The sequence below is a fragment of the Ziziphus jujuba genome, chromosome 1, assembly GCF_031755915.1.
Source record: "Ziziphus jujuba cultivar Dongzao chromosome 1, ASM3175591v1".
In the NCBI taxonomy this organism is placed as follows: domain Eukaryota; kingdom Viridiplantae; phylum Streptophyta; class Magnoliopsida; order Rosales; family Rhamnaceae; genus Ziziphus; species Ziziphus jujuba.
This window is the reverse complement of record NC_083379.1, coordinates 30,836,405-30,862,859: the sequence shown is the minus strand read 5'-3', so window position 1 is coordinate 30,862,859 and position 26,455 is coordinate 30,836,405. Positions and strand designations below refer to the sequence as shown.

Sequence of the window (26,455 nt, the reverse complement as noted above, 5' to 3'; positions counted from 1 at the left end):
GAGAGTTGATTTCAATGTTCAACATGATGAAAGGTAGCTATTATTACCCATAATTTGTGGTTTGGAACAAACAAAAGCTTAGAAGTGGAACTAAAATAATGGAAAACGATAATTTAAGTTGGAAGGGCTAAGGTAGAAGGAAGGTATGAGAACTTCAGGTATAGAGAATGTCCAGTTGGCCCATAAACGCACTAATTGATAATGTTTTCACATTTCTTTTTAGGTTTTTGATGAAATGTTTTCTCATTACTGGATGATAGATTTAATTCTGAATGGATTTTGTTCATTATTTATTTTATTTTACTTTTTTTTTTTTTTTTCCCTTGGATGGGTATCTTAGCATCAACCATGAGATCGAAATTTGGGTTTGCTGTCTCTCTCTCTCCACCTCTCTCTCTTTTTTTTTTTTTTTTTTTTTAAAAATTTTGGGGCTCGCAATCAAGTTGGGTTTGTTCTCCTTAATCCATAAAAGCTGGCTTTTATATTACCGAAGAAGCTTCGATAAAGTTTTGTTCTTCATGTTCTTACCACCCTTTTAAAATCACTGTGACCATCGTATGTACATCTTTCTGAAAACCTTTGATATCCATGGAAAAAAAATTATGGGCCTATTGTTGACTTTTTTTTTTTTTTTTTTGAGTTGTATTTCTGGAAATGGTTTGCAAAATAATTAAAAAGAAATTGTTTTATGAAATTAAGTTGGACAGTTTTCTGCCGTTTTACAGAATCAAATTTAACATGGTTTGGAAATACATGGTGGAACAACGCGAAGAAACTCAACGGATCAAATAGGATAGTTCTTTAAACAAATTGTTCTTTCATAATTAGAGTTTTTGAATAAAATTCAAAACAAATTTTTTGGTTTATTTTTTATTTTTTATATTTGTTTTTGAAAATTTACTTTCAAATAACTGCAGGCCTAACACTTTGTATGGTACGGGTTTTTCAACCAGATATGGAAATTAGTTTTGGGCCTTTAAAAATCAAAAGAAAAAGAATAACTTATCCAATGATAAATAAGTTTTGTCTTCTAGAGCTTTTTTGGTCCTTTAATAAAAAAATTAACCCCAAAAAAAAAAAAAAAATCCAAAGAATTTAATCAAAATGTGCAAAAAAGACGAATAAAATCGAGGCACAAAAACTTTCTGTATCATGATGATGGATGGGTCACCATATTCCCATTCTCCAAGCCTGAAAATCGCCAATGGGCCATGCTGACGCAACATTCCACCACGTGGCGACGAATCTAAGAAGGTATTTGGACTATTTGAATTATGGCAGTGTACTTTTAACTACCACCTTGTCCCAATTTTTTTATTTTTTTAATTTCTTTCTTTCGTTGTCCGAAATGTTACTTACGTGGACGTTGCGAAGGCCATTTGCATGTTGACCCCAAAACCAATGACCCAAAAACAAGTAAAAATAAATACTCCCTAAAAAATAAAAAAAAAGAGGAGATAGGCAAAATCATTGGGATATAAGACAACGTGTACGATTCAGATCTCAATCTGCGTCGACCAACTTTCCCGGTTGGAAGTTAAAAAAAAAAAAAAAGAAAAAAAGAAAAACGATGGAGAAACACTAACCAAAAATAGACCAAAAAAAAAAAAAAAAAAAAAAAAAGAAGAAGAAAAAGGGCTTGAATGTTGGAGCAGAGTCTCCATCCTCCCCCTTCCCTTTCTTCATCTGCCTCTTGTCTCTGTCTCTCTGTATTCATTTAATTTTTTTTTTTTTTTTTTTTTTTTTGGGGGCGGAGATTGAAGTAAGAGCTTTGAATCCAGAGATAGGAGGTGGGAGATTATTATTCTAATAATAATAATATAGTAATCTACGACAATGGAAGCGGCGTCGTTGAAGAAGGGAGGGAGCGAGAGATCGGAGGGGTCGCAGAACAGCGGAGGAGGAGGAGGAGATGAGAGAAATATATTTGAATATTTTGGATGGGTTTACCATTTGGGCGTGAATTCCATTGGGCATGATTTCTGTCACCTCCGATTCCTATTCATTCGAGGCAAGTACGTCGAGATGTACAAGCGCGATCCTCATGAGAATCCTGGCATTGTAAGCTAACGTCCTCCGTTTTTTCAGCGCTTTTACTCCATTTTGTTTCCCCTGTTTTGATGTTTGTTAGCTCATGCATTCATATAATAAATATGGATGAACATGAATGAATGTGTGTTTGATATTTTGTCATTTGGGAAATTGATAATTCCAATCGAAACGTATTGAATGCGAGAGTTGAGATGAGTGTTATTTATTTGTTTATTTTTTGGGGGTTGAAAAATGGAATCGCAAAGGAATTTTCCGGTTTAGGAAAAGAAAAAGTGAATTTTTTTTTTTTTTTTTTTTTTTTTTTTTTTTTTTTTACGTATCATTTTGGAAGCATAAATCACGAGGGAAATGTGTTGAAGCACTGAATTAAAAAAAGAAAAAAAGAAAAGAAAAGATGGATTGCTTGTACATGTAAAATGTTGCAATTGGATACGAGAAGACATATGAGGATTTGATTAGCAAAACATTTATTTACCAAATGATGTGGCAAATATAATGTAGCCATATATTAGTGGTTTGAAAATTCATATACTAAATATGGATTTGTGAAACCCCTAAGACTGAATAAGTGAAATCCAATGGAAGCTTTAAGTGTCGCCACATCATTTTGCCATGTCATTTGGTAAATAATTCTGGTATCTCTAGCAATGTTGTTGTCCAAATGGATATGTATGTTATGTTATTATTTCACTTTCTCTCATTTCTATTATTCTCAAGTGGAGAGTTTAAGAAGGTGACAGTTATGATATCTACTTAATTTCCTTGTAAGTTCTTTGTGTGATTTAATTTTAGTAAGTAATTGATGTAGCAGGGTAAGAAGTATTCTGTTTTTTCTTCCCCTGTATTATAGATTTTGGTGATCCAAGTATTATGTGGGTTCGCAATAGACTATAGATGAGTCTCATTTAGTTTAGGGTTGATTTGGGTGAATAAAGTTACAAGTTACAAAGCATACTGCACGTCTTTGATGCACTTTTTTTTTTTTTTTTTTTTTTTTTGGGTGAAACGTCTTTGAAGCACTTGGGTACATATTGGGGCATACATATCTAAGATTCCTCAATTGACTTCATAATGTTTACCATAGACATCTTGGGTATATTTTGGACTAAATGAACATGGCATTCTTTTTTGGGGACATTATGTTATTTTACATTTTAAGCGTGTTAGATTTGATGTTTTTGTTGTTCTAAGGGTTTCTGTCTTCTCTCTATTCCTCTTACTGTGTTATACAACATATGGTTTTTCCTTAAGTTTGACTTTCAATGAATATTTACTTTTAGTTCATATTTTTCTGGCCAGGATCCTATCAGGAGAGGTGTTATCGGGCCCACATTTATGGTGGAAGAGCTAGGACGTCGAAGGTTCAACATTAGTGTAAGCCCCTTGTAAATTTACTATCATCTCTACCTTTTAGTAGATGTCTAAGCTTGTTTTTTGGTTCTTGTGAGGATGCACCAGATTATTGTTCGATATTTCTTTGTATTTTGCTACGATTTGTATTCTTAAAATTGATGCAAATTGTGTATATGGTCTTATGTTCTTGAGGAGATAACAAAAGCTAAAGCTTTTTTAACATATTCCTTGTAGGATTTATACGTTCTACGATTCTACAATCGTTTGGATGAAACAAAAAGGGGAGAGGTAAGTTATAGTTTCAAATTCTTTTGTTGGGTAGGTATAGCTAGAGTATTAATTCTTCATTCTATTGCATATGGAAAACCATTTTTTGCTTTGTATATTATCTGTCATCTTAGGATTTCAAGATAAGAAAAGTTGTTCTTTATAGACTTTATTTTAGAATTTTGGTTACTATTATTTTCATTTTTCTTTTGTTTGATTATTTTTTTAGTGAAGGCTAATATTACAACTCTAGTAGTTTGGGAAAAATACAAGGCACGTAAAGCTCAACCTATAAAGAGAGTACTTTTAGCCTCTATACTGCAGTACAACTTATTTGCATATCTTCTATTTTTTGGGCTTGGGTTGAGCTGTCTGTTCACAAATGTTCTTCCTGTATGTCAACAAATGTGGAATGAACCTTGAAACATGGATAGCCTGTTATACTGCAAGCTACAATATGATTTATCTAGTGTATTAAGAATTTGCTAAGCTGCAGGATAATTATATCGATATGATAAGCATTAGAAGTGGACTTTTGCCCTTAACTTGGAGGGGAAGATATAGTAGGAATATTGAGGAAGTGAACCATTCTATGACCGAGATTCCTTATTGGGGATGCATTTCTTTTTGAGCCTTTATTTGTTCCACCTCTTCCTTTAACCCATTTTGGATTGTACTATTTTATTAGTTTTTATAATTTTTCTGTGCTTATTTGTTCTTGGTAACTCGAGTTAAGCCCCCTTTTGGTGTCTTTTAAAAAGACAAACTTTTGTCATATAAGAAAAGGAAGGAGCTGTAGAATCTATAGTTACATGATATTTTGCACCTTCAATGAATGGAATGGGTGAAACATTCTAGTTTGTCCAACTGGATGGACAGTCCACATGATATTGGCTCTCTTTTGAAGTTCATATTCCATTTTGGTTCAATTAATGAGATTATTCACAATTGGTTGTTTTCTAAAGATTGCTTGTGGTACGGCCGGAGAAGCACGGAAATGGATGGAAGCATTTGATCAGGCCAAGCAACAGGTACAGGATATTTTTTACTGAGAAAATTATGAAACCCTAGAAATGCTTTCTTTGAGGGAATTTATTTTTGCAATCCTAAGTTAACTATTTTAAGGCTCTTGTGATATAAAATTGGAACTTTGTTTTTAAATTGGTAAATATGTATTGCTGCAAATATCTATTACAAAATTTTCCTAGTTTTTAATTAATATAATATACTTGGAACCTGTGTGTCAGGCTGAGTATGAGCTTCAAAGAGGAGGTGGCACCAGAACCAAATTGAACATGGAGGCTGAGTATGCTGTTTACCTTAATTTATGATATTATTTTACATGCTTTGGTAACTCAACCAGTAAAACTTCTTTGCTCATTTAATGTAACAGTCTCTGAACCATGTTATTGAGGTTTGAGGGGAAAATACAATTAAATGATTTGGTGGTCTTTTCCGAAAAACCAATGTGTATATTGAGAAATGATCTGCAAAGTCTGCTGAATTCAATTTAAATATAATTATGAAACTCTACTCAGATGCGAAATTTTGATTTTGGTACTGACCTCTGAATTAATTTTATTTTTATTTTTATTTTTTTAAATTTTTTTATGCTGGGGTAATAAATTTTTCATTTCATCTGCTTGGTTAAATTCTCTTCATTGAGTGTAGTTTGAAGGATGGCTGATGCAAGATGGAAACAACCTCTGAAAACTTATCAGAGAAGAGGAAAAACAGATTCTAAGGCCCAAACATTAATTTGGCATGATCTAGGACAAGATGGGCTTATTTGGGATCTTCAAGGATTTTAGTAGATTAATTTAGTTTCCTATTTTTAATTAGAGTATTTTATTATTTAATTAGGTTTCCTATTATTTTCAGTTTCTTAATGTTATTAGTTTCCTTATTTAACTAGGTTTCCTATTATTTTAGTTTCCTAATGTTATTAGATGATTTTTAATATAAATAGGGTTCTTTGTAATTCTTGGAAAAGTTAATCAATATTACAAGAATTTTATGAGATTATTTTCTCTGGTTTTGTGTGATGCAAAACAAACTTAGGTGTGATGCCTAAGGATTTGGGAGTGATTCCTAAAATCATTCTAGTGTGATACTAGGATCCTATCTATTTCTTTTCTATTTTCTTTCTTTCCCTATCTGTCCTACATCAATGGCACATTGAGCAACTATAATGTCTAACAAGTCTTGAAAATTTTCATTGGAAGGATCAATCTGGATAGACATCGACCTAGAGTAAGGCGCTATGCATATGGGTTGAAGAAACTTATAAGAATTGGGCAAGGTAAGACAGCATGTACATATTTGACCATGAAGTTATCTTGGATGTATTGTCAAGGTCCCTACTTATGCTTATGTTGATAACTTTTTCCATTTACATATGTTTGGTGCTTGCTTATACCTATTGGCACTCATCCTTACATATGTACAATTTGTAAAATTGAATGCATCATAAAGGTAAAATTTTACATTCCAGGACTTAAAAACATTGTTTCCCTAAAATCTACATCTAGTAAGATATTCTCATTCCTGTTACAGGCCCAGAGTCCCTTTTGCGCCATGTCACAAACGTGGTTGCTAATGCTCAGTCAGATAGGTACTATGAGAGGGACGTTAGTGATGCAACTGAGGCACATGAGTGGAAATGTGTTCAAACAATAAATGGTATTTTTCTTGATCTTGACTATGAAAATATCTATTGCCTCTGCTCTTAATGGTATGAGTGTTTCTATTGTTTTTGTTTTATCTTTCATTCTGTTGTTGAGCATGGTACTATTAATTACGAATAACGGTGTCAAATGGTTTACAAGATGATGCCTCATCTTATAGGATTGACTATAATGCTCAAACTGTCATATTACATTGTCAAGACGGGGGGTGGCTCTGGCTCTCTTCCAAGGTTCATAAGTTTGCCAAATTAATTTGAAGTTAGTAATATTAGATATATTCATATTAATTTTTTTTTTTTTTTTTTTTTTTTTTGTGGTGATTCTTTTTTGGGTGAAAATAATATGTGGAAAAGGTTTTAGAATCTATATCTAATTTGATGCTGTTTAATCTATCATTTGTTTTTCTTGCTTTCTGTTATGTTTGGATAAAATATAGTTGTCCTATGATATCTTTTAGAAAATGTTGTAGATCTATAATTTTAAGATAATCTTAAGTTGACTTTTCTTTTCTCTAATTTAGGAGGTTTTACAGAAGTGTTTCAAATTTGATGATTTGAAAGTTTTCATTTCATGTCATGTGTTGTTGTTTTTTTGGGGGGGTGTGGTGTGTGTGTGAAGAGACCTACAGTCCTAAGATTATTAGAGGTCTCAAGCAGGTCATAATAAATGATCTTTCAATTTCCAAACGGGGATTGAAAAAAGATTTAGCATCAATTTCTATATGGGAAGATTTGTCCAGACTTGATGTTAGCTGTTGAAAGCATGCATGTCTGTATGGTAGGTTGGAGCAGGGAATGGAGAGGGTAAGTTGGAGCAGGGCGCAGAGAGGTCATTTATTTGAAACTATGGATGAAGGAGTTGTAATAAGTAATCCAGGATGTAATGAATAACTAGAGCGATTCACTATAAGGGCTTTGATACTGGTCCTCAATGAACATGTGACAAGACTGGAAAACTCTTGTGCCTAGCTGTATGCTAAGACATATTGCTTAGGGTTTTCTAGTACTTATCCTTTTTAATCTTGCAGGTGTTAGAATCTTTGAAGATGTTGCTGAGTCCCAGGTATCCATCGCAGACTACTTTGAATTTGATGTATTATCTAAAATGTGAAATTTCCTGCTGAAAAATTTCAAATATTTTCCCTTTTCTACCAATTAAAATTATAGCTTTTTACGAAATGTTACATGAGTCCAAGATCCTGCAGTATTAACAATTCACTGTTCAGATTGGTAAAGGTGTTCTTGTGAAGGCTGTTAGTGTTGTGGATGCAAGTGCAGACACTACTTTTGAAGTGCTTTTAAGCCTTGAACGACATCAGAGATATGAGTAAGTCAACTTCAGAATGGTTAAATGGTTAAATGGTCAAACAACTTTAAATTCTCTAATAATCTTGTTTTCACAGGTGGGATATGCTGACTGGTGATTTGGAGATGGTAGATCCTTGTGATGGGCACTATGATGTTGTCTATGGGACGTATGATCCTAAATACGTTACTCGGTAATTCTATTAGAAATGGTTGCATGTCTATGAGTTTAGTTAAATGAATAATCTGTCAAATGGTTGTACAAATATGTGCTATGTAGTTGTCATTTTTTTGACACTCTTGTTTCTTTCTTGTCAATTTAGAGTTGCTTTGCATGTCAGATTATTTCATATGTACCACTGGGAAAAGGAGGAGAGCTGTTCATACTCATCTTTAGCTCCATTTTCATTGTACCTTACTGCTTAATCCATTGTTTCAGACAACTGAAGCACTGTATATAAGTGTTTTATGGTTGCACTTTGATAATTTGCATTAGGTTTATCCTTATCTTGTTTTTTATTTGTTAAAAGGCATGGGCGTATATACAGAGGGCCCAAGGGGGGTAACTTGCCTGTTCTCCCCCTTCCCTACATCTTCATTTCCCTTCTGAAATTCTTTTATTTGAAGAAATCTGTATAAACACATATTTTAAGTAATAATAAAATAAACTGTTTAGAACTATTTTACTTATTTAGAGAGTTTATTTGCTATTTTTACATATTTTTAATCAATCCAATTTATTTTCTATGCTACAGTATTTTATATTTTAAATTTTCATTAGCAAAATGTTATTCATTTAAAAATTAATATAAAGAAAACCAACTTAAGTTAATATTTGATCATGATGCTTTGAAATATGAATATTATAACTTAAAAAAAAAAAAAAAACTAATTAAATTTTGAATAGCTACAAAAGTAGTTTTTGAAAATTATTTTATCACTTATCCAAGTAAAATTTTATTCAATCCTCTCAAAATATACTTTCTGTTGCCTGTGAAGGGTGATGCATAGATGAACAATTTTTACTCCATATGAAAGGTTCAATGAATTAAAAAACTTATCAACTTTTTCAAATCCATGCAAGGCTTACACCCTGAAGTGGCTCTAGATTTGTATTTTTGAAAATTTTGGTGGATGGAATTTCTGGGTGGTAGGCATATTGAAGAAGAAATTCCTTATTATGTTTGTTTAGGATATATTTTTAGTTGACAAAACTAATGTAGGGTTTGCTAAAAAGTTAAAACATGTGTATCTATTTTTAAACATGTGCATCTACCACTGCTACCTAGTATATAATATTGTCATAAAATGTTATGATTTTGTGTTTGACTGTGCCTTAACATGGTAATAAAGCCAAGGTTGTCTATTTGGTCTTCTAGTCAATTTTTGGCAGCCTTATTTATGGTAATGTGTTGTTTGATGTGTGTAAAACCTGATTTATATTGGTTATTGGATGGGTCTATAAGTGAGACAAAGTGTTCAATGTGTGTTGGTCTACTTTTTAACAACTTAAGCTTTTAGAATTGATGGTAGCTTAATGCTAAGTTTTTTTGGTAATAATTATATTCATCAGTCTTTCAATTCACTACACATTAGTTCATGATAATTGTTATTTGCATTGTAAAGTTGGTCTTTATTCCTTTTGTTTTCTTAGTGCACTGTTATTCCAGTCGCTATAATATGTTTTACAGGTGGCAATCCAAAAGAGATTTTGTCTTCTCTAGGCAATGGTTTCGTGGACAAGATGGAACATATAGTAAGAGAATATGATTATTGTTATAAATTTGCTGGAATTGCTTGTTCTTTATCGTCTTATTAATGAAAATTTTTTGCACAATAAGATATATGTTTTTATTTGATATTTAAATTTTAACTAATAAAAGTTAAACCTGCAAATCAGAGGATGAGAAATCCTCTAATGAGCGAGAAAATTTTCCCAAATTAACTTAAGCATAAAGTTTTAAGTGCCTAATATGTTAGATTGATTTGCATGTTTGGCTCACTTCATCACAATTTAAGCTTTTGGGAGTAATGGTAAATTCTTTATCAGAGCCTAATTGTTTACTTGGTCCCTTTTGGGGGTAATGGTAACTTAAATCCATATTAGAGCCTAATTGTTTACTTGGTCCCCGTGTTTATGGGTTTCATTTGTAGCACATGTACCACGAAAATATGAGAAGGGGAAAAGAAGTAAAAAGTGAGAAAATGATGGTAATGAGTAGTTACTGAGTCTAATAGATATTCTTTAAAATATTCAACATTTTCATTTTTTTTTTTTTTTAAATATCCTAGATATGGTAGCTTTCTGCAAGTCAGTTGGTTTTGAGTAAATAATATATGTAATATGGTGCTGTATTTAAAATGCTTCTGTGAGACAAATTACATATCACTTTAATGATTTATGATGTAATACGATGCATTTTGAAAATGTGAGTGAAAGACAATGTAGTGCTTTTTACTGGTTTTAGTTCACGACATAATGTATATTACTCATGTGGCGGCAGTTAATTGGTTCTTTATTGTTTCTTATGAAGTCTTACACACTTTACAAAATGTTTAACATAAGGATTTCTAATGCCAGTTGCCCAAAGCAATATGAACCTTTGTTGTATATTTTTTGGTAAAGAACCTTTTTGTTGTATTTCGTTACAAGAAAACAACCTGTTTTCCCTAGTATGCTGTTTGATATATGCTATGCTACTATTCATGCAGCAATCTTGCAATTTCCGGCCATACATAAGAAGAAGCCTCCGAGATCTGGATATCGCCGTACCAAAATTAATCGTAAGAAATTTCATTTGCTCAAATGCGAAACTTTCTTAACCGCAGATTCTTTAACCAGCAACCATGAATTCTTTTAGTAATGTTAATGTTTTTGGTTTTTAATTTTTTGCAGAATTATTTTTCAATAATTATATATGAATAATAAATTGTTACCTTAGTTTATAATTTATTCATATTGTAAGTATATATATTTATATATTGATGTGTAGAGAGAGAGAGTTATGTTTCTGTTGGGAATGTATTCCCAACGTAAGATGAGAATGTGCTTAAGTGTTAAGTGTGCCACATCAATGAATAATTCAAACTAAAAGCCTAGTTGCGCAAGTGACAACCATGTCAATAAGTTCCCAACAAATCAAAATTTGACATATATATATATATAGGGAAATATTCTACTGGCAATGGAGCCTAGGATATCTTGGGCAACACAACGTCTTGCAACTTATTGCATGACATGTGTGGCCAAGGTTATTTTGGGCTCCATCATCTGGGAGACTAGAACTATATGTATATAAACATATATAGCCATTCTCCTATTAGGACGTCTTGATGGTTTTGCGGTGCGGGTATACATCCCACCAGATCCAGGATGTCCTTATGGGAGAATGGTTGATATATACACAATTTCTCTAATCTAGAAATTTCTTGACCAGATTGTCCAGGACAATGCCACACTAGATTTGGCATGGTGTGTAAATTTTTGTATAACGCAGCTTCACATCTGGTGTGATATTGTCCAGATAATACTGAATAAAAAATGTCTTGGATAAGGGAATTACTGTATATTTATGTATTATAATAGGTGTTTAAAATGATTTGAAATATTTTCAACTTTAGGTTTCTGATTTTTTTCTTCAAGCTTATAATTAGGTGAGAAGTCCAACCATCATTAGAATTAAAAGCTTAATTTTAAACCACTAAAGTACAAAGCTTTAAGAGAAGGAAAAAGAGGGGTAAAAAAAAATGCGAAATCTAATACCAGAAACGTAATCAAACAATTAGTATGTTTGTTTTCCATTGCTAGGATGACATGCTTACCTTGGTACCTTTATCATTCAGATTATTTTATGTAGTACTACATAAATCTTTTATTCTTGATATCTTTTTCACTAATGAAAATTGAGCATCTCCTTGAATTTAAACAATGCAGATGAGCCCTCACTGAGTTTTTCATTTTAATATTTCTAATTTGCATTTTAGCATCAACTTGGGAAATCAGAGATTTGAACACATCAATGGGTTCACATACTCCAAGGTGTGTTGTGACACAAACGCTAGAGATACATTCAGCAGGCTGGTTTAGATGGAAGAAAAATCACTGCTCAAAGTTTGAAAAGAGTGTGCCTTATGCATTATTGTGCCAAGTGGCAGGTGAGGAATTAACTATTCATTTCTTCATGCTTCTCTTTCATTCACAACTAAACCAATTGACAAACTGTCAAATTAAAGCTTTATCAACAATAAAACCATCCTACTTTCAAAACTATTTATAAGTTCACCATCAATCTAGTTTCTGCTATCCTATATTGTGTTAATTTGCGAGTAAATCAAGCAACAAGCAGGTCTCATGAAAGCCAATCAACTCTTGAAACCAATATGTGAAACTGGCTATTTATTCACCATTAAAGTAGTTGCCTTCTTTCTATCTCCATGAACTTTGCCCGTCTGTATATCTTAATCCCTCAATCTCCATCTATCCTTGGCCTTCAAGGTTGAGTGTTCTGCAATTTTTGATGGATAAGTATTCGATCCTTACTTCAACTTTTTGGAATTTAGAACATACTGTTTCCTTGAGCTTTGCCTTAAAAAATGGTAGAGTGCAAGCAGTAAAACTTGGTATGAGAGTGCCTTCCAATGCCAAAATTGGTATCAGAGCAAATTTTCCCAAATTTATTTATTTTGTAAACCTCTATTCCAGAGACATTTATGATTCCTTGTCATTAATTTTCAGGACTTAAGGAATTCATTGCAGCAAACCCTCCACTCAAATTTGAATCTGCCGCTACAGTTGTCCATTCAAAAGTCTCTGAAGTTTCTGTTTCCAATGGAGAATATGAGGATGCAGAAGTGCAGGATCAATTCTTTGATGCTACAGATTCATCATCAGAAGAGGAAGATAGTGACGAAAATGAAGTAACAGACAAGAAGGTTATCTCCCTTATTTTTTTCTGTAACTCAGTAGAGAGTGTCTAAGTAATACAGCTTGCCTTTTTGTAGCATTCTTGTTGTGGAATTTCAAAATTTAATACCTATCCCCATTGTTAATTAGGATGCTAGGGTGAAGCTGAAGAATGTTTCGTGGGCCATCTCAAGCTTGGCTCTGAAGAAAACTTCAGGTTTGCTAATTATTCCGTTCTTCTAACTATGCACTGAACTGTTGTCGCATTTTCCATTGTCACCATCAATGGTCCTTTAGAAACAAGTTGTTTGAATTTCATTTATTTGTGCTACACATGTAAGATCCACAATAGTTTCTAATTCTTTGTTGCTTGCACACGAGGAGGAGAATTCAAGAGTGTTTTTTGGCCCTTATATGTGGCTTCATATACATGATTAGGTCCACTTCCTAATTGTGAGTGGTTGGTAACTAACAAGGTTTATTTATTTATTTATTTATTTTAATTTTTTAACATAAACTTTACGCTATTTTTATTTTAACATAGCATGTAACTAGATATTATCCTGGTGAGAAAATGAGAAGTTTATTATTTATTTTATTTCATTACCTCTGATGCTCAAATCTAATTATAAAATAGAAACAGAAAAATGTGAATAATGGGATATTTTATTATGCTTCTGTACATTAGGTTTTATAACCTTTTCTAGGATACATAATAGGTAATAAATCCCCTTAATTCTAAATATAAATAAAATAAAATAAAACTGATTCTTAAATATCTGTACAGCTCATAACTACCTAAAAAAAAAAAAACACATAATCAAACACATATGTAGAGAATCTTCCAACACTCCCCCTCAAGCTGGCATGAATATATCACTCATGGCAAGCTTGCTAACTAAGTTCTCATACTGCCCTCTAGGAAGTCCTTTGGTAAGAACATCCGCTGCTTGGCTCATGGTGGGTATGTAAGACATACATATCACACTGCTGTCTATCTTCTCCTTGATGAAATGTTTATCCACTTCTACATGTTTTGTTCTATCGTGTAGAACTGGATTATGAGCTATGGAAATAGCTGCCTTGTTATCACAGTAGACTTTAATAGGTGCTGGTGTAGGAATCTTCAACTCTTCTAGGAGTCTTTTGATCCATAACACTTCACAAAAGGTATGTGCAACGGAGTGGAATTCTGCCTCTGCACTACTCCTTGTTACAACATTCTGTTTTTTGCTTCTCCAAGTGACCAAATTCCCTCCTATCAAAGTGCAGTAGCCTGAGGTAGATCTTCTATCATTTATATCACCTGCCCAATCTGCATCTGTGTAGGCTTCAACTTGGAGATGACCCCTATTTTTGAACAAAAGTCTTTTTCCCGGAGTTCCTTTTAGATATCTCAAAATCCTGAACACAGCTTCAAAATGAGTAGATCCAGGTGAATGCATAAATTGGCTTACTACACTTACTGCAAAAGCTATATCAGGTCTTGTGTGCGATAGATAGATTAGCCTTCCCACTAATCTTTGATAGTGTTCTCGATCAACCACCTCAGTGTTGTTGCTGCATTTAGCTTCACATTTGGGTCTATTGGAGTTTCTGTAACTTTACAACCTGTCATCCCTGTTTCTTTGAGCAAATCAAGAATGTATTTTCGTTGGTTGATGAAAATTCCCTCCTTGGACCTTGCAAACTCCATCCCTAGAAAATACCTAAGCTTTCCGAGGTCTTTAATGTCAAGTTCAACCTCAAGCTTATTCTTCAGCTTGTTAATCTCGAACAGATCATTTCCAATTATTATAATATCATCTACACACACTATCAGAACCTCTATCTTACTCTCGGTGGAGTGCTTGAAAAATAAAGTATGATCAGCTTGGCTTTGTGAGAATCCGTGCCTCCTTACTACATCCCCAAATCGTTCAAACCAAGCTCTTGGTGATTGTTTCAACCCATATAAGGATTTTTTTAAACTGCAAACTTTGCCTCTTCCAAGACTTTCTTCAAATCCGGGTGGTAGGTCCATATATATTTCTTTCTTTAGGTCTCCGTTCAAGAAAGCATTTTTGACATCAAACTGACGAAGTGGCCAATTGAAATTTACTGCAAGAGAAAGAAGTATTCTGATGGAGTTAATTTTAGCAACAGGAGCAAAAGTTTCTTGGTAGTCTATACCATGAGTTTGGGTAAATCCTTTTGCTACGAGTCTTGCTTTGTATCTTTCCACACTTCCATCAGCTTTGCGCTTCACTGTAAACATCCATTTGCACCCAATTGTTTTCTTGTCATGAGGTAGATCAGTGATACTCCACGTATTATTTTTCTCGAGAGCATTCATCTCTTCCATCACAGCTAACCTCCACTTCGAATCATCTAATGCTTCCTGAACAGTTCTTGGCACATACAGATTAGAAATCCTAGACACAAATGCTTTATGAGTATGTGATAATCTTTCATATGACAAGTATTTTGCAATAGGATGTTTTGTACAAGCTCGGATACCTTTTCTTAATGCAATTGGGAGATCAAGATCTGAGGATGATGGATTAGGCAAATTATTAGAAAGAGATGGAATATGAGTAGAAGAAGGCTTACTTTGAGTTATAGGACCTTCACTCGGCAAATTGGATTGGACTTCTGCTAGAGGAACAATTGGAACAGTAGTACCTTTATGAAACCTCTTCCTGGTATAAAACTGAAGTTCAGGATGAGAATTGTTATCTGTTTGTAGTATTTCTCCCTCTGTTTTTGATAATGTAATATCTGGCAAATTTAGATTAAGGGTACTATCACTCGGTTCCATTCTTTCAGCAATTGTTTCTGGTATTTGCTTATCAGAAATAATTAAAGGTATAAATTTTTCTGGAATAGGTAAACTTTCCCAAAAATTATCTTCCTTTGTTATGTTCTCCCCCTGAAGAGAATTTTTTTGAAAGAAAAGTTGGTCCTCAACAAAGTGTACATCCATACTCTCAAAAAACTTTTGTGTAACTGGATTAAAGCATTTGTATCCTTTTTTATTAGACGCATAACCAAGGAAAACACATTTTTCAGCTTTAGGATCTAGTTTAGAGCGAAAAACATTTGGTATATACACATAACAAACACAACCAAGCACTTTTAAAGGAAGATCTACAGTTATCCGAGATGTGGGAAAAAAGTTTTTCAGAATCTGTAAAGGTGTTTCCATATTTGAAAACTTTAGATGGCATTCTATTTATTAGATAACAAGCAGTTAGGATTGCATTTCCCCATAGATATTTAGGTACATTCATAGAAAACATGATGGCTCTAGCTACCTCAAGAAGGTGTCTATTTTTTCTTTCAGTAATTCCATTCTGTTGTGGTGTATCACGACAAGTTGATTGATGAATAATACCTTTTTGGGTCAGAAATGCTCCTAAATATTTATTAAAGTATTCAGTCTCATTATCTGATCTTAAAATACCAATCTTGGTTTGAAATTGATTTTCAATCATTAGGAAAAATTCTTTAAATCTTTGTTCAACCTCTGATTTCTTTGCCAACAAGTAAACCCAACACACCCTTGTATGGTCATCAATAAAAGTTACAAACCATTTTTAGCCAGAAAGTGTAGTAACCTTAGAAGGACCCCAAACAATCACTATGAAACAAATAAAATGGTTTTGAAGCAAGATAAGATTTTATTGGAAATGAAACTCGATGATCTTTAGCCAAATGACAAGACTCACAATGAAGTTTCGAACAATCAATTCCTTTAAATAATTTAGGAAATAAATATTTAAGATATGGAAAACTAGGATGTCCTAATCTTTTATGCCATAATATAACTTGATCATAGACAGGGTTTGAACTAGTACTACTTAGGCCATGAACTTTTTTATTACAGTAGCGGTTTCATCAAAGTAGTAGAGCCCATTTATCTCTCTAGCAGTTCCAATCATCTTCCCCGAGTTCTGGTCCTGAAAAATACAAATGGAAGGAAAGAAGAGAATGGAGCAATTAGTATCTTTAGATAGTTTGTTGACAGAAAGAAGATTGCAGGCAAGTTTTGGAACATGTAAAACAGATTTTAGAGTAATTTTTTCAGAAATTTTAATGTTTCCCTTTCCTGTAATAGATGACAAACTACCATCAGTTCTGGTCCTGAAAAATACAAATGGAAGGAAAGAAGAGAATGGAGCAATTAGTATCTTTAGATAGTTTGTTGACAGAAAGAAGATTGCAGGCAAGTTTTGGAACATGTAAAACAGATTTTAGAGTAATTTTTTCAGAAATTTTAATGTTTCCCTTTCCTGTAATAGATGACAAACTACCATCAGCTATTCTCACTTTTTCAATACCAGAACAAGGATAATAGGAACTGAACAGGTTAGAGTAACTTGTCATATGATCAGAGGCCCCTGAATCTATGATCCAAGGATATGATTTTCCTAGAACTGAGAGTGCCAAAGAATTGCTACCTGTTTGTGCCATAGACCCGACAGGAGTATTAGGTGACGAATAAGATTTTAGAAGTTTAAGAAGATGATCTAGTTGTTCAGATGATTCTGCCTCGTTTGCTAAGGGTAAACGCTGTTCACCAGATTTGCTCATCCTTCCAATGGGTGGTCTACCGTGCAACTTGTAGCAATTCTCTCGAGTATGGCGAGGTTTCCCACAGTAATCACAGCGTAGGTTATACTTGTCTCCAACCCGCTGATTTTGGAATGACTTTCGACTGACTTGGGCTTCGGATATAATTAGGGCTGATCCTTCCACAAGTCCGGTTGTACTTGCAGTATTCTTCATGAGCATCACTTGTCTCCGGCTCTCTTCTCTACGTACTTCTGCAAATACCTCACCAATTGGGGGCAAAGGGTTCCTGCCAATAACCCGGCCACGAACCTCATCAAATTCAACATTTAAACCTGCAAGAAACTTGAAGACTCGGCCAACATTCACCATCTTCTTGTAGTAATTGCAGTCATCAGGTGACTTCCACTCATAATCGTTGAATAAATCCAGGTCCTGCCAAATTCTCTTAAGAGAATTAAAATATTTAGTCACAGAGTCCTCACCTTGGCGAATATCTCCAAGTTGTAGAGTTAATTCGTAAACTTGGGATTGATTCTCTAAATCTGAGTACATCTGTGAGACATTATCCCATAATTCCTTGGCTGTAGAATAGCAGAGATAATTGCCCCTATCTCTTCAGCCATAGAATTAACCAACCATGTCATTACCATGGAGTTTTCAGCATCCCAAATAGCATAGGCTGGATCATTCACATCGGGCTTCTTTGTGTTTCCTGTGATATAGTCAATTTTTCCTCTTCCTCTGATATACATGCGAACAGATTGTGACCACCGGAGAAAATTGTCACCATTTAGTCGGATTGTAGTGATCTGAAAAGGGTGATTTTCAGGTAAATTCCGGGCAATCTGAGGCTCAGATTGAGAAGATTGGGGCTGAAAATTGGATGTGATTTTGGACATTTTTAGTGCAGAAACGCAGAAAGTACTGTTTACGCGAGGATACTGTTTACGCTGGGTTACTGTTCACGTAAGATTACTGTTTACGAGGGTACTGTTCACGCCGCCGCACTTTTTCACAGATAGGTTTAACCTGCTCTGATACCATATAAAATAGAAACAGAAAAATGTGAATATCCCATGTGAATAATGGGATATTTTATTATGTTTCTGTACATTAGGTTTTATAACCTTTTCTAGGATACATAATAGGTAATAAATCCCCTTAATTCTGAATATAAATAAAATAAAATAAAACTGATTCCTAAATATCTGTACAGCTCATAACTACCTAAAAAAAAAAACACATAATCAAACACATATGTACAGAATCTTCCAACACTAATAGTATGTTATTACTTTGTCCTTCTGTGTTTCAGCACCAGATGCAAATAAGGAATTGGATCCACATGCAAATCCTATAGTAATTGATTCAAGCCAGTTCAATGGTTCCCTACACAAAGGAAAGGATGAGACTGACGTGAACTGCTGGACTGCACCAAGTGGTAAGGGATTTATGATCAGAGGAAAGAATTACCTAAAAGACCATTCAAAGGTGGGTGTTACATTTTTTTATTTTTTTTTCCAAAATTGTTCTTACTTGCATAGACGGCCATGTTCATCTATGTAAATATTTTAAGTATTATATAATTTTACATGCTTATACTCATTTTCATTCCTCCATTGTGAGTAAAAATTTGAAAGCTTCAAGAATCAAATAAGAGAGAACAAAAATTAGAGGTTTGAAGACACCACATATCCTGGTATTTAGGTAGATCGTTATGTCATTGGCCACCCAAATGTAAAGAACCCAAAAAAGTAGTTTAAATCTCATGCAGTGAATGCTTCAGCTGATAAAAAGACTTGGCTAATTCCTTTCCAAGCATATGCACAAAGAAGTCATCATGATTGTGATCTGCAAACTGTTCTGTACTTGTTAATAATCTACATGCTATCATGCATAAAACTCTCAAGTGGAAGATTAGGGGAAAAGAAACACAAAAAGTTTTCAGGTTCAAGGACTAACACTAGATGAATGATTTGTTTTCTTTTCTAACGCTTTCACTTTAGAGATTAAAGGCAGTCCAAACAACATTAGAAAAGAGACAGTGAAACCCTTGCTGTCTGTTTTATTATGAAAAAATAGAGTGAAGACAACAATGGTTTTAATACTGCTTTACTAACCTTTACCTTAAATTTTTCTTTCATTTTTTCCTAAGAGATTTTAATCTTGTTTTTTGTCCATGTCATTGTCAAGCGATAATGGTGGTTAGAGCTCTCTCGTCATATCTCCTTCTGAATTTGACAAGCATAGTTGCAAACTGTCCTTCAATTAAGATAAAAATTTCTACTTGTGGAGATACTATTTTAGCATAAACTAGTTAATTCTACTTTGAGAAAGTAAGATTAATCAGAGGATGAGCCTAAAGCTGTTTCCTGGTATGCTATGTAATTTGTACTAGAGGATACAACTGTTTCTAGTAATCTGAAGGCAAAAAGTGAGTTTTCCATTCAAGATCAACCCATCATGTTTCATTCCTTTCTACTTTTATGCTTGGGGATGAAAACTGATTCTTAATCCTGATTCTGAATTCTGAGTTATAGTTTTTATATTCCTTCTTGTAATTTAATAGGTTGAGTTTTGTTAGTTTTGTCTAAATCTGGGCCATAGGCAATATATAGGATATGGAGTTGATTGCTTGTTATTGTAGTCATGTGTAACCTTCTAGTTAATTTGATATGTACCCTTGTAGTTAATTTTATGTTTGCTGAATTTTTAATCTAGAAATTTCCTAATGCCATCCATCCTCTTATGACTAGTATGGTCTAGTAAAAGAAAATTGAAGATGTTTTGGTGGATAGAAGTCATTCTTAGTATCTAAGGACACATTAAAAATTTATATCAGAACAGTCAGAACCTTGTGGTTTCTTTTACTTTGGTTTCCCTTAATTTTTTTGTTGTTCCATTCTTTTCCATTGCATACATACAAACTATTGACATTTAGTCCTCTATTAAGTCTCTATTATTGTATGTACAATTTCTTGGATATTTAGTTAATACTTGTGACCTTTTCAGGTAACGGGAGGAGATTCCCTTCTCAAGCTCCTGGCAGTTGATTGGTTAAAAGCTGATAGATGCATAGATAGCATTGCACTCCATCCTAAGTGTATTGTTCAGGTAGAACTGCTTATATCATCTTCATAAATTTCCTGAAGATAATATGATATGGTAAAATGTGACATTTAAATTTTACAGATATCTTTTCTATGATGTACAATATTGCAAACTGAGCTCCTATTAATTAAACATTCTACAGTAGTGTTTGATGGTTTGGATTACCATCTGGATTTAATTTCCTAGGTGACATTGGTATATCATGACCCTTATTTTGCTTTTCTACATTAAACATGAGTAGTAAACCTTTTCATTATGATAGAGCACAATAGAGATCAGAAGGTGCATTCTTCTTATTCTTTTGATTTTCTAATGTGTGAGGTAAATTTTGTTTTGAACTCCATAGCCGGTTCTAAAGGAGGGGGAAAAAATGCTTATATTTATTTAGATAGTGATCTTGGTGTGGCTGATAACTCCCTCAGTCATAATTGGCCTTCTCTTGGCGGCAGAAGTCATATTAATGACCCATTTTGTGCTTAGTTATTCACGCCAAGCACAATTCTGAAATGAACCTTTGTTTCATACAATTTTAGATGTAACATATACATGCAAAAATAGTTCTATTGTTGTCTACTTTTACAAGGCATATATATAAGTTGGATAACAAATCTATCAAAAATAACTAAATTAGATAACATAAAATTCTACTTTTATATTATTATTGTATATATGCTGGATAACAAATCTATCAAAAATAACTAAATTAGTAACATAAAATTCTACTTTTATATTATTATTGTATATATGCCATGTCCAAGTTCTGGCATCCATAATGTGTATTCTTTCCAGCTAAGACCTTGTGTAGAGATGAACTAATTCGTCCACCTGAAACTGGAATCTGACACTCATACCTATACCTGAGTGCTTGTAACATGGTCAGTTCATAGAAGTGCATTTCGTATTTAAATCTTAGTGTATGGTGTTAGTTCTGAATAGATTATGCTAAGGAGTTACTTGGCATTTTTTTGGTTATAATCACCTATCTCCTCTTTACTCTCTTTTTGTTATTATTATTTTTTGGTTCTCTTAAGTGTTGAATTTTATGATGGATTGAAGTCTTCTTTTATGTTTAATAAATATTCAGAGGACTTCTTAATCTTTTCAATTTTGTACCTACTTTAAAAATAAAAAAAATTTGGTCCTTTGGAAGTTAAAAGAAAATTTGTGTGCGTGTTATCTGTGTGCATCCCTAGTTATGTTTAACAATATTACAAATGATGTATGTTTAACAATATTACAAATGATGTCTAAAAATATGGCATGTTCCTCTTCATGATTAAGTTTTTAAGTTCTCAATCATTTTTATTATGTGTCTAACCACTTCTTAATTTTAGTCTGAAGCAGGGAAGAGGCTTCCATTCATGCTTGTCATTAATCTCATGGTATGTCCATTAGTTGCCTTAATCTCATTTCATGTGAAATATGTTACCATTGTTAAACTACCGGTATTCCCAAATGGTTTAAATTCTTGCGAAGTGGGTCAACTTTATATATATGTATATATATTAGTATCATAACAATCATCAGAATATTAACTGGGAATTAGTCTTCCTGTTTAATAAAGTATAAGCAGATTACTTTTGTAATTGTGTTATAATTTTCACAATTGATTGCTGCAGAGTTCTGTCAAAGCTAATTATTAGGATGCCTCCATTGTTGAGCAAAAATGCTCCTAAACCTAACAGATGACTGAATTAAATTTCAAGGGTATTAGGCTACTGTTAATCCCAAAGTTTAATTGGAAGTGAACACAACTGTGTAAATCAAGTCAACACAATGCAACATATATAAGCAGATTACTTTTGTAATTGTGTTATAATTTTCACAATTGATTGCTGCAGAGTTCTGTCAAAGCTAATTATGAGGATGCCTCCATTGTTGAGCAAAAATGTTCCTAAACCTAACAGATGACTGAATTAAATTTCAAGGGTATTAGGCTACTGTTAATCCCAAAGTTTAATTGGAAGTGAACACAACTGTGTAAATCAAGTCAACACAATGCAACATATTTAACACAGTTTACATCCTTCTACATGCATGTCTATCCGATAACGGAACATAGTGGGCCAAACATATCCTCAGAGATAGAAAGTGTCTAATAATGGGATGGAAAGCAAGATCACTAGGATTTAAACACAAAATTAGACAGACAATTGATGTTTTGATATCATGTAAAGTTACTGCTAAAGCCAAAAGTTCAACATTAGGAAGTGGACACCAACGCGCATGTCAAGTTAACACAAACACAACACACTTGACACATCATATGAAGTAATTTAATGTTCCGCTATCTGCTTCATAATAATAGGTTTTGGGAATAGCAAGAGATGTAGGGTTGAAACATGAAACAAGTGTTTGAACAGCTATGCCCTCTAAACATTTTTCTCGTGAATGGCACTGAGAAAATTTTAACTATGTTATATCTTAGGATTTTCTTAGTAACATGATTTCTTGTTAGCATTTTATGGTGGTCAGAATTTGTCTGGTTATCATATCAGGTTCCAGCTAAGCCAAATTACAATTTGATCCTTTACTATGCTGCGGACAGACCTTTAAATCCAGATTCTTTGTTGGCAAAATTCGTCAATGGAAGTGACTTGTATCGAGATTCAAGATTCAAACTAATTCCAAGTATTGTTGAGGTATGGTATTTCTACAGTTTAAATGCAGAGCAGTGTGGCTAGTAGCTTTTTCCCCCTATTGACATTAAGTTGCTATTGGTTAATTAATGCTACAGGGATATTGGATGGTCAAGCGTGCTGTTGGATCAAAAGCTTGCCTGCTTGGGAAAGCTGTAACTTGCAACTACCTCAGACAAGACAATTTTCTGGAGGTATGGTATCTCAAATAGTATGATATTAGGGAAATTTAAGTGTGTTTCAATGTATGTTTTGTGTAAAACTAAGAGAATTGGCAATTAGAATGGAAAACAGTCAATTTTCAATTGCCATCCTCTCCTTTCTTCCATCATCTCTGTCTCTCTGTCTCTCTGTCTCTCTGTCTCTCTGTCTCTCTCTATTCTTGCAGCTTTTTGGTTGTTATGTCAATTAAACTGCTTATTCTTATTAATTTTAAATAGGAATTTTAAGAGTTCTTTTAAGACATGATTTGGAGGATCTTCTATGATGCAATGTATTATTCTTTGTTCATATGCTACTGTATTTCCAAAAGCTTAAGCTAGTTATTAGGAGGTTGGTCAAGTTTATATTTATATTTTCTTAAGACAACTCCTCATCTGTAGGTCAGACCATCTTGGCTCAAACTGGGCCTTATTGTTTTTTGAACGACATTGATAGATCTATGGGTTTGATGTTATGTTGAATTACCACTATTCCAAAACTTAAGCTTTTGGGAGGTGGACAAATTTTATATTTATATATTCCTTAACACTTTGTCTCACCTGTAGGTTGGTTCTCTTTTGGGCTCAAACGAGGCCTTACATGTGTTTTTTTATTTGCTTGATAGCTTTAAATCCATGACATTTTAGATCTCTAGCTTTGATAAAATGTTCAAATACTATTGTTCCCAAAAGCTTAAGCTATTCATAAGGTGGGGCGACTTTATATTAATGTTCACTTAACACTTTTATTATCATCGAGTTATTTTTGAGACGTTAAAAAAGAATCAAGTCTTTTTGCTTGTTTGTTTATGTAGTATTAATATGAAATCTTAGAAAGACATTGAATTTTGTTATTTTTGTTGGGGACTGTAAAAATAAATTTTCTTTAACCCAAAAAAAAAAAAAAAAAAAAAAAAAAAAATCGCTATTACAATTTAATGGAGAAAAACTATTAATATTGCAGGCTTTTGGAAATTAGGATGTAAGTGATGCATATCTTGAGTTTGTGGTGTCTATAATATTTTCACTTGTGTTGCACTCAGCTTAAGATGCTGGATGTGAAATCCTAATCTGGTGTGGTTTTGGTATTAGTCATTTGCTTTTTCATTAGTTGACCTCTTGAGCATGTATGTTTAGTCAATTATGCAAAAATATCGCAGATAAGATGAGAAATGTTAGGCCAAGAGATGTATTTCCTGCCTAATTTTTATCCATAATTTCTAATTGCTAGTCAGCATAGTTATGCTTGATCTGCTGCCTACTTGATTTTTTTCCCTTAAAATGCTTAATTACATCCCAGTCCTAAATTTTGCAGATCAATGTGGATATTGGATCGTCATCTGTTGCAAGAGGTGTTATTGGCCTTGTCTTGGGATATGTCACAAGCATAGTAGTTGACCTGGCAATTTTGATAGAGGTTTGTTTCTTTCTACATGTTATTGAAATGTATCTATTCTTTTTTCAACATTTACTCTTGTTTGGGCGTGGACTTCTAGTTGCAAGTGCTTCTTACTGACAAACCAGTGATAGATGTTTCAGTTCTTTCACAATTTATGAAACAGCCATATTTGACTGCTTATTTGATTAGATTAAAAGTCATAACTCTCAAGTGTTCAGTCTTATATCAAAAATGTTGTTGTATACATGAAATAGTATGTAATTGTTGCATATTCACCATAATGTTTTCTTTTCTCGAGGTTGGTTATATATTATATATACATATGTTCCTGTGTTTCCTTCATATAATTTAATATATTTCTTTAAGCTAGTAATACAGTGCTCTTGCAGTCTTTCGTTTTCCTTTCTTTTTCCTTTGTTGAAGTTACCATCAACTCCACAAGTCTAAATTGTTAAGAAGTGCAGAGGAGCATAATTTGTCCAAATTCCCATGTAATTTTAAAATTACTCCTCTTGCGCGCGGTAAAAAAGAACAGCAAGTGTATCACCTTCTACATTTAAAGAGAGCATTTGCTTGGGAAAAGCAAATACTCTCGCTCATCTCACTCATTCTCTTTTGTTAACGATCAAAAAGCATTCGTTTGCTTTTTTAAAGATTTGGTAGCAAGCCTCTGCTAATGAGCTGAGCTAAAGACCACCACTTATGAAGAAGAAATGCCTCAGGTTGAAATAATGCCCTTAATATTCATTCCAAAAGCTTGGGTTGTTTGGAAGAGGCAACATTAAGCTCACATACCATATTAAGGGTTAGTTCTTGTGTGATATCAAACTATACATTTCACCAAGCTCCTTGTGGGATTCTTTTACACCTTGATGTTTTATCAGTAGTACTTAAGTGCACCCTCTGCAACTTGCATGTGTCTTCTTGGGACCAGTCCAAAGGATCCACCAGCATTTTTGTCTGCTTGGAAGCACACCCTTTACAAATTATTCTAGCCTCTTTTTACTCTAATGCCAATTTTATTTTATTTTATTTTTTGGGTAACACACTTTGTACGCTCTTGACTATGCCTATGCCTTTGCATGATTTACGTATCTAATGTTGCCTCTTCCCAATAGTTTAGGCTTTTAGGAAAAGGATCAAGGATTTGGCACAAAGATCACCGCATTACATTTGAGTTTCTCAAAGAGGGTTAACAACACTAGTGTGCCACCAATTTTGTAGCAATCTCAATATGGGCCCTATTATTTGAAAAATCCATTTGTGGCCTGATGGTTAGAAACTCAACTAAGAATTGTTTACAAGGTTGGTGTATTGCATGCGTATATTCGAAATTATTGTAGAAGTGTGCATTTCCAAATTTTATGTGGTTTATCCTCATCGGTCTATTTTTTTTCTCCTTTTTATTAAATCCTTTAAGCAGGAGTTAGTTTGGTAGTTATATAATATACAGCAAGATGTTAAGCTCTCATTTTCCTCTCTTTGATCTTTTATCTCTTTGATCTTTTAAAAGAAAGTAAAATACGCGAGAAGCTTCACATATTCCTAATTTTTGTAGCAGTGTGCATTTTCAAATTCTCTCAATTCATTCTCCCCTTTGAGTTGGATTTCCTAATTAGTCACCGCAATATATATATATATATATATATAATTATATGTGCATATAGTTTACCAGAAAATGTTAATACCTATTGTGATGCAGGCAAAGGAAGAGGCAGAGTTGCCCGAATACATTCTTGGGACAGTCCGATTAAGTCGTGTTAAGCCTGATTTGGCTGTACAATTCAAGGTTTGAAGTTGTTTTTAACCTCGTATAGAAATTTTCTTTGTCTTGGTTACAGTAGCCACCTGTGAATGGGTCCATATATTCCAATGATTTTCAACGGTCTAATATAGATTGTAAGGTTTTCATTGATGGATGTGACATGCATGTTACAAGTTATATATATGATAAAAAAGCCTCTCTTTTTTTCCTCTCCAAAA

The 26,455-nt window shown here is 33.4% G+C and overlaps 1 protein-coding gene across 3 annotated transcripts; it reads left to right on the top strand.

Annotated features, from left to right (window-relative positions):
* The first annotated feature begins 1,505 nt into the window (after positions 1 to 1,505).
* Positions 1,506 to 26,455, top strand: LOC107427222 (protein ENHANCED DISEASE RESISTANCE 2). Of its 3 annotated transcripts, none has more exons than XM_025069956.3 (22): positions 1,507 to 2,061; positions 3,352 to 3,426; positions 3,640 to 3,693; positions 4,638 to 4,703; positions 4,920 to 4,978; positions 5,898 to 5,974; positions 6,229 to 6,354; positions 7,387 to 7,421; positions 7,585 to 7,685; positions 7,762 to 7,833; positions 9,355 to 9,419; positions 10,376 to 10,447; positions 11,648 to 11,818; positions 12,399 to 12,595; positions 12,717 to 12,783; positions 18,439 to 18,614; positions 20,136 to 20,237; positions 21,569 to 21,616; positions 22,733 to 22,876; positions 22,972 to 23,067; positions 24,389 to 24,490; positions 26,175 to 26,455. In XM_025069956.3, exons 1-22 carry the CDS (start codon positions 1,837 to 1,839, stop codon positions 26,265 to 26,267), a joined length of 2,223 nt encoding a protein of 740 aa, XP_024925724.2. In that variant the 5' UTR covers positions 1,507 to 1,836; the 3' UTR covers positions 26,268 to 26,455. The 3 variants fall into 3 exon arrangements, with proteins under 3 accessions (XP_048328771.2, XP_024925724.2, XP_015893082.2); XM_016037596.4 differs by having other exon boundaries at positions 1,509 to 2,061; positions 7,762 to 7,857; XM_048472814.2 differs by lacking the exons at positions 24,389 to 24,490; positions 26,175 to 26,455 and having other exon boundaries at positions 1,506 to 2,061; positions 7,762 to 7,857; positions 22,783 to 22,876.

Coding starts and splice junctions, on each gene's coding strand:
- LOC107427222 (XM_016037596.4), top strand. CDS start 1,837: ATGGAAGCGGCGTCGTTGAAGAAGGGAGGGAGCGAGAGATCGGAGGGG. Junction 9,420..10,375: donor TGGACAAGATGGAACATATA/GTAAGAGAATAT, acceptor CTATTCATGCAG/CAATCTTGCAATTTCCGGCC. Junction 24,491..26,174: donor ACCTGGCAATTTTGATAGAG/GTTTGTTTCTTT, acceptor ATTGTGATGCAG/GCAAAGGAAGAGGCAGAGTT.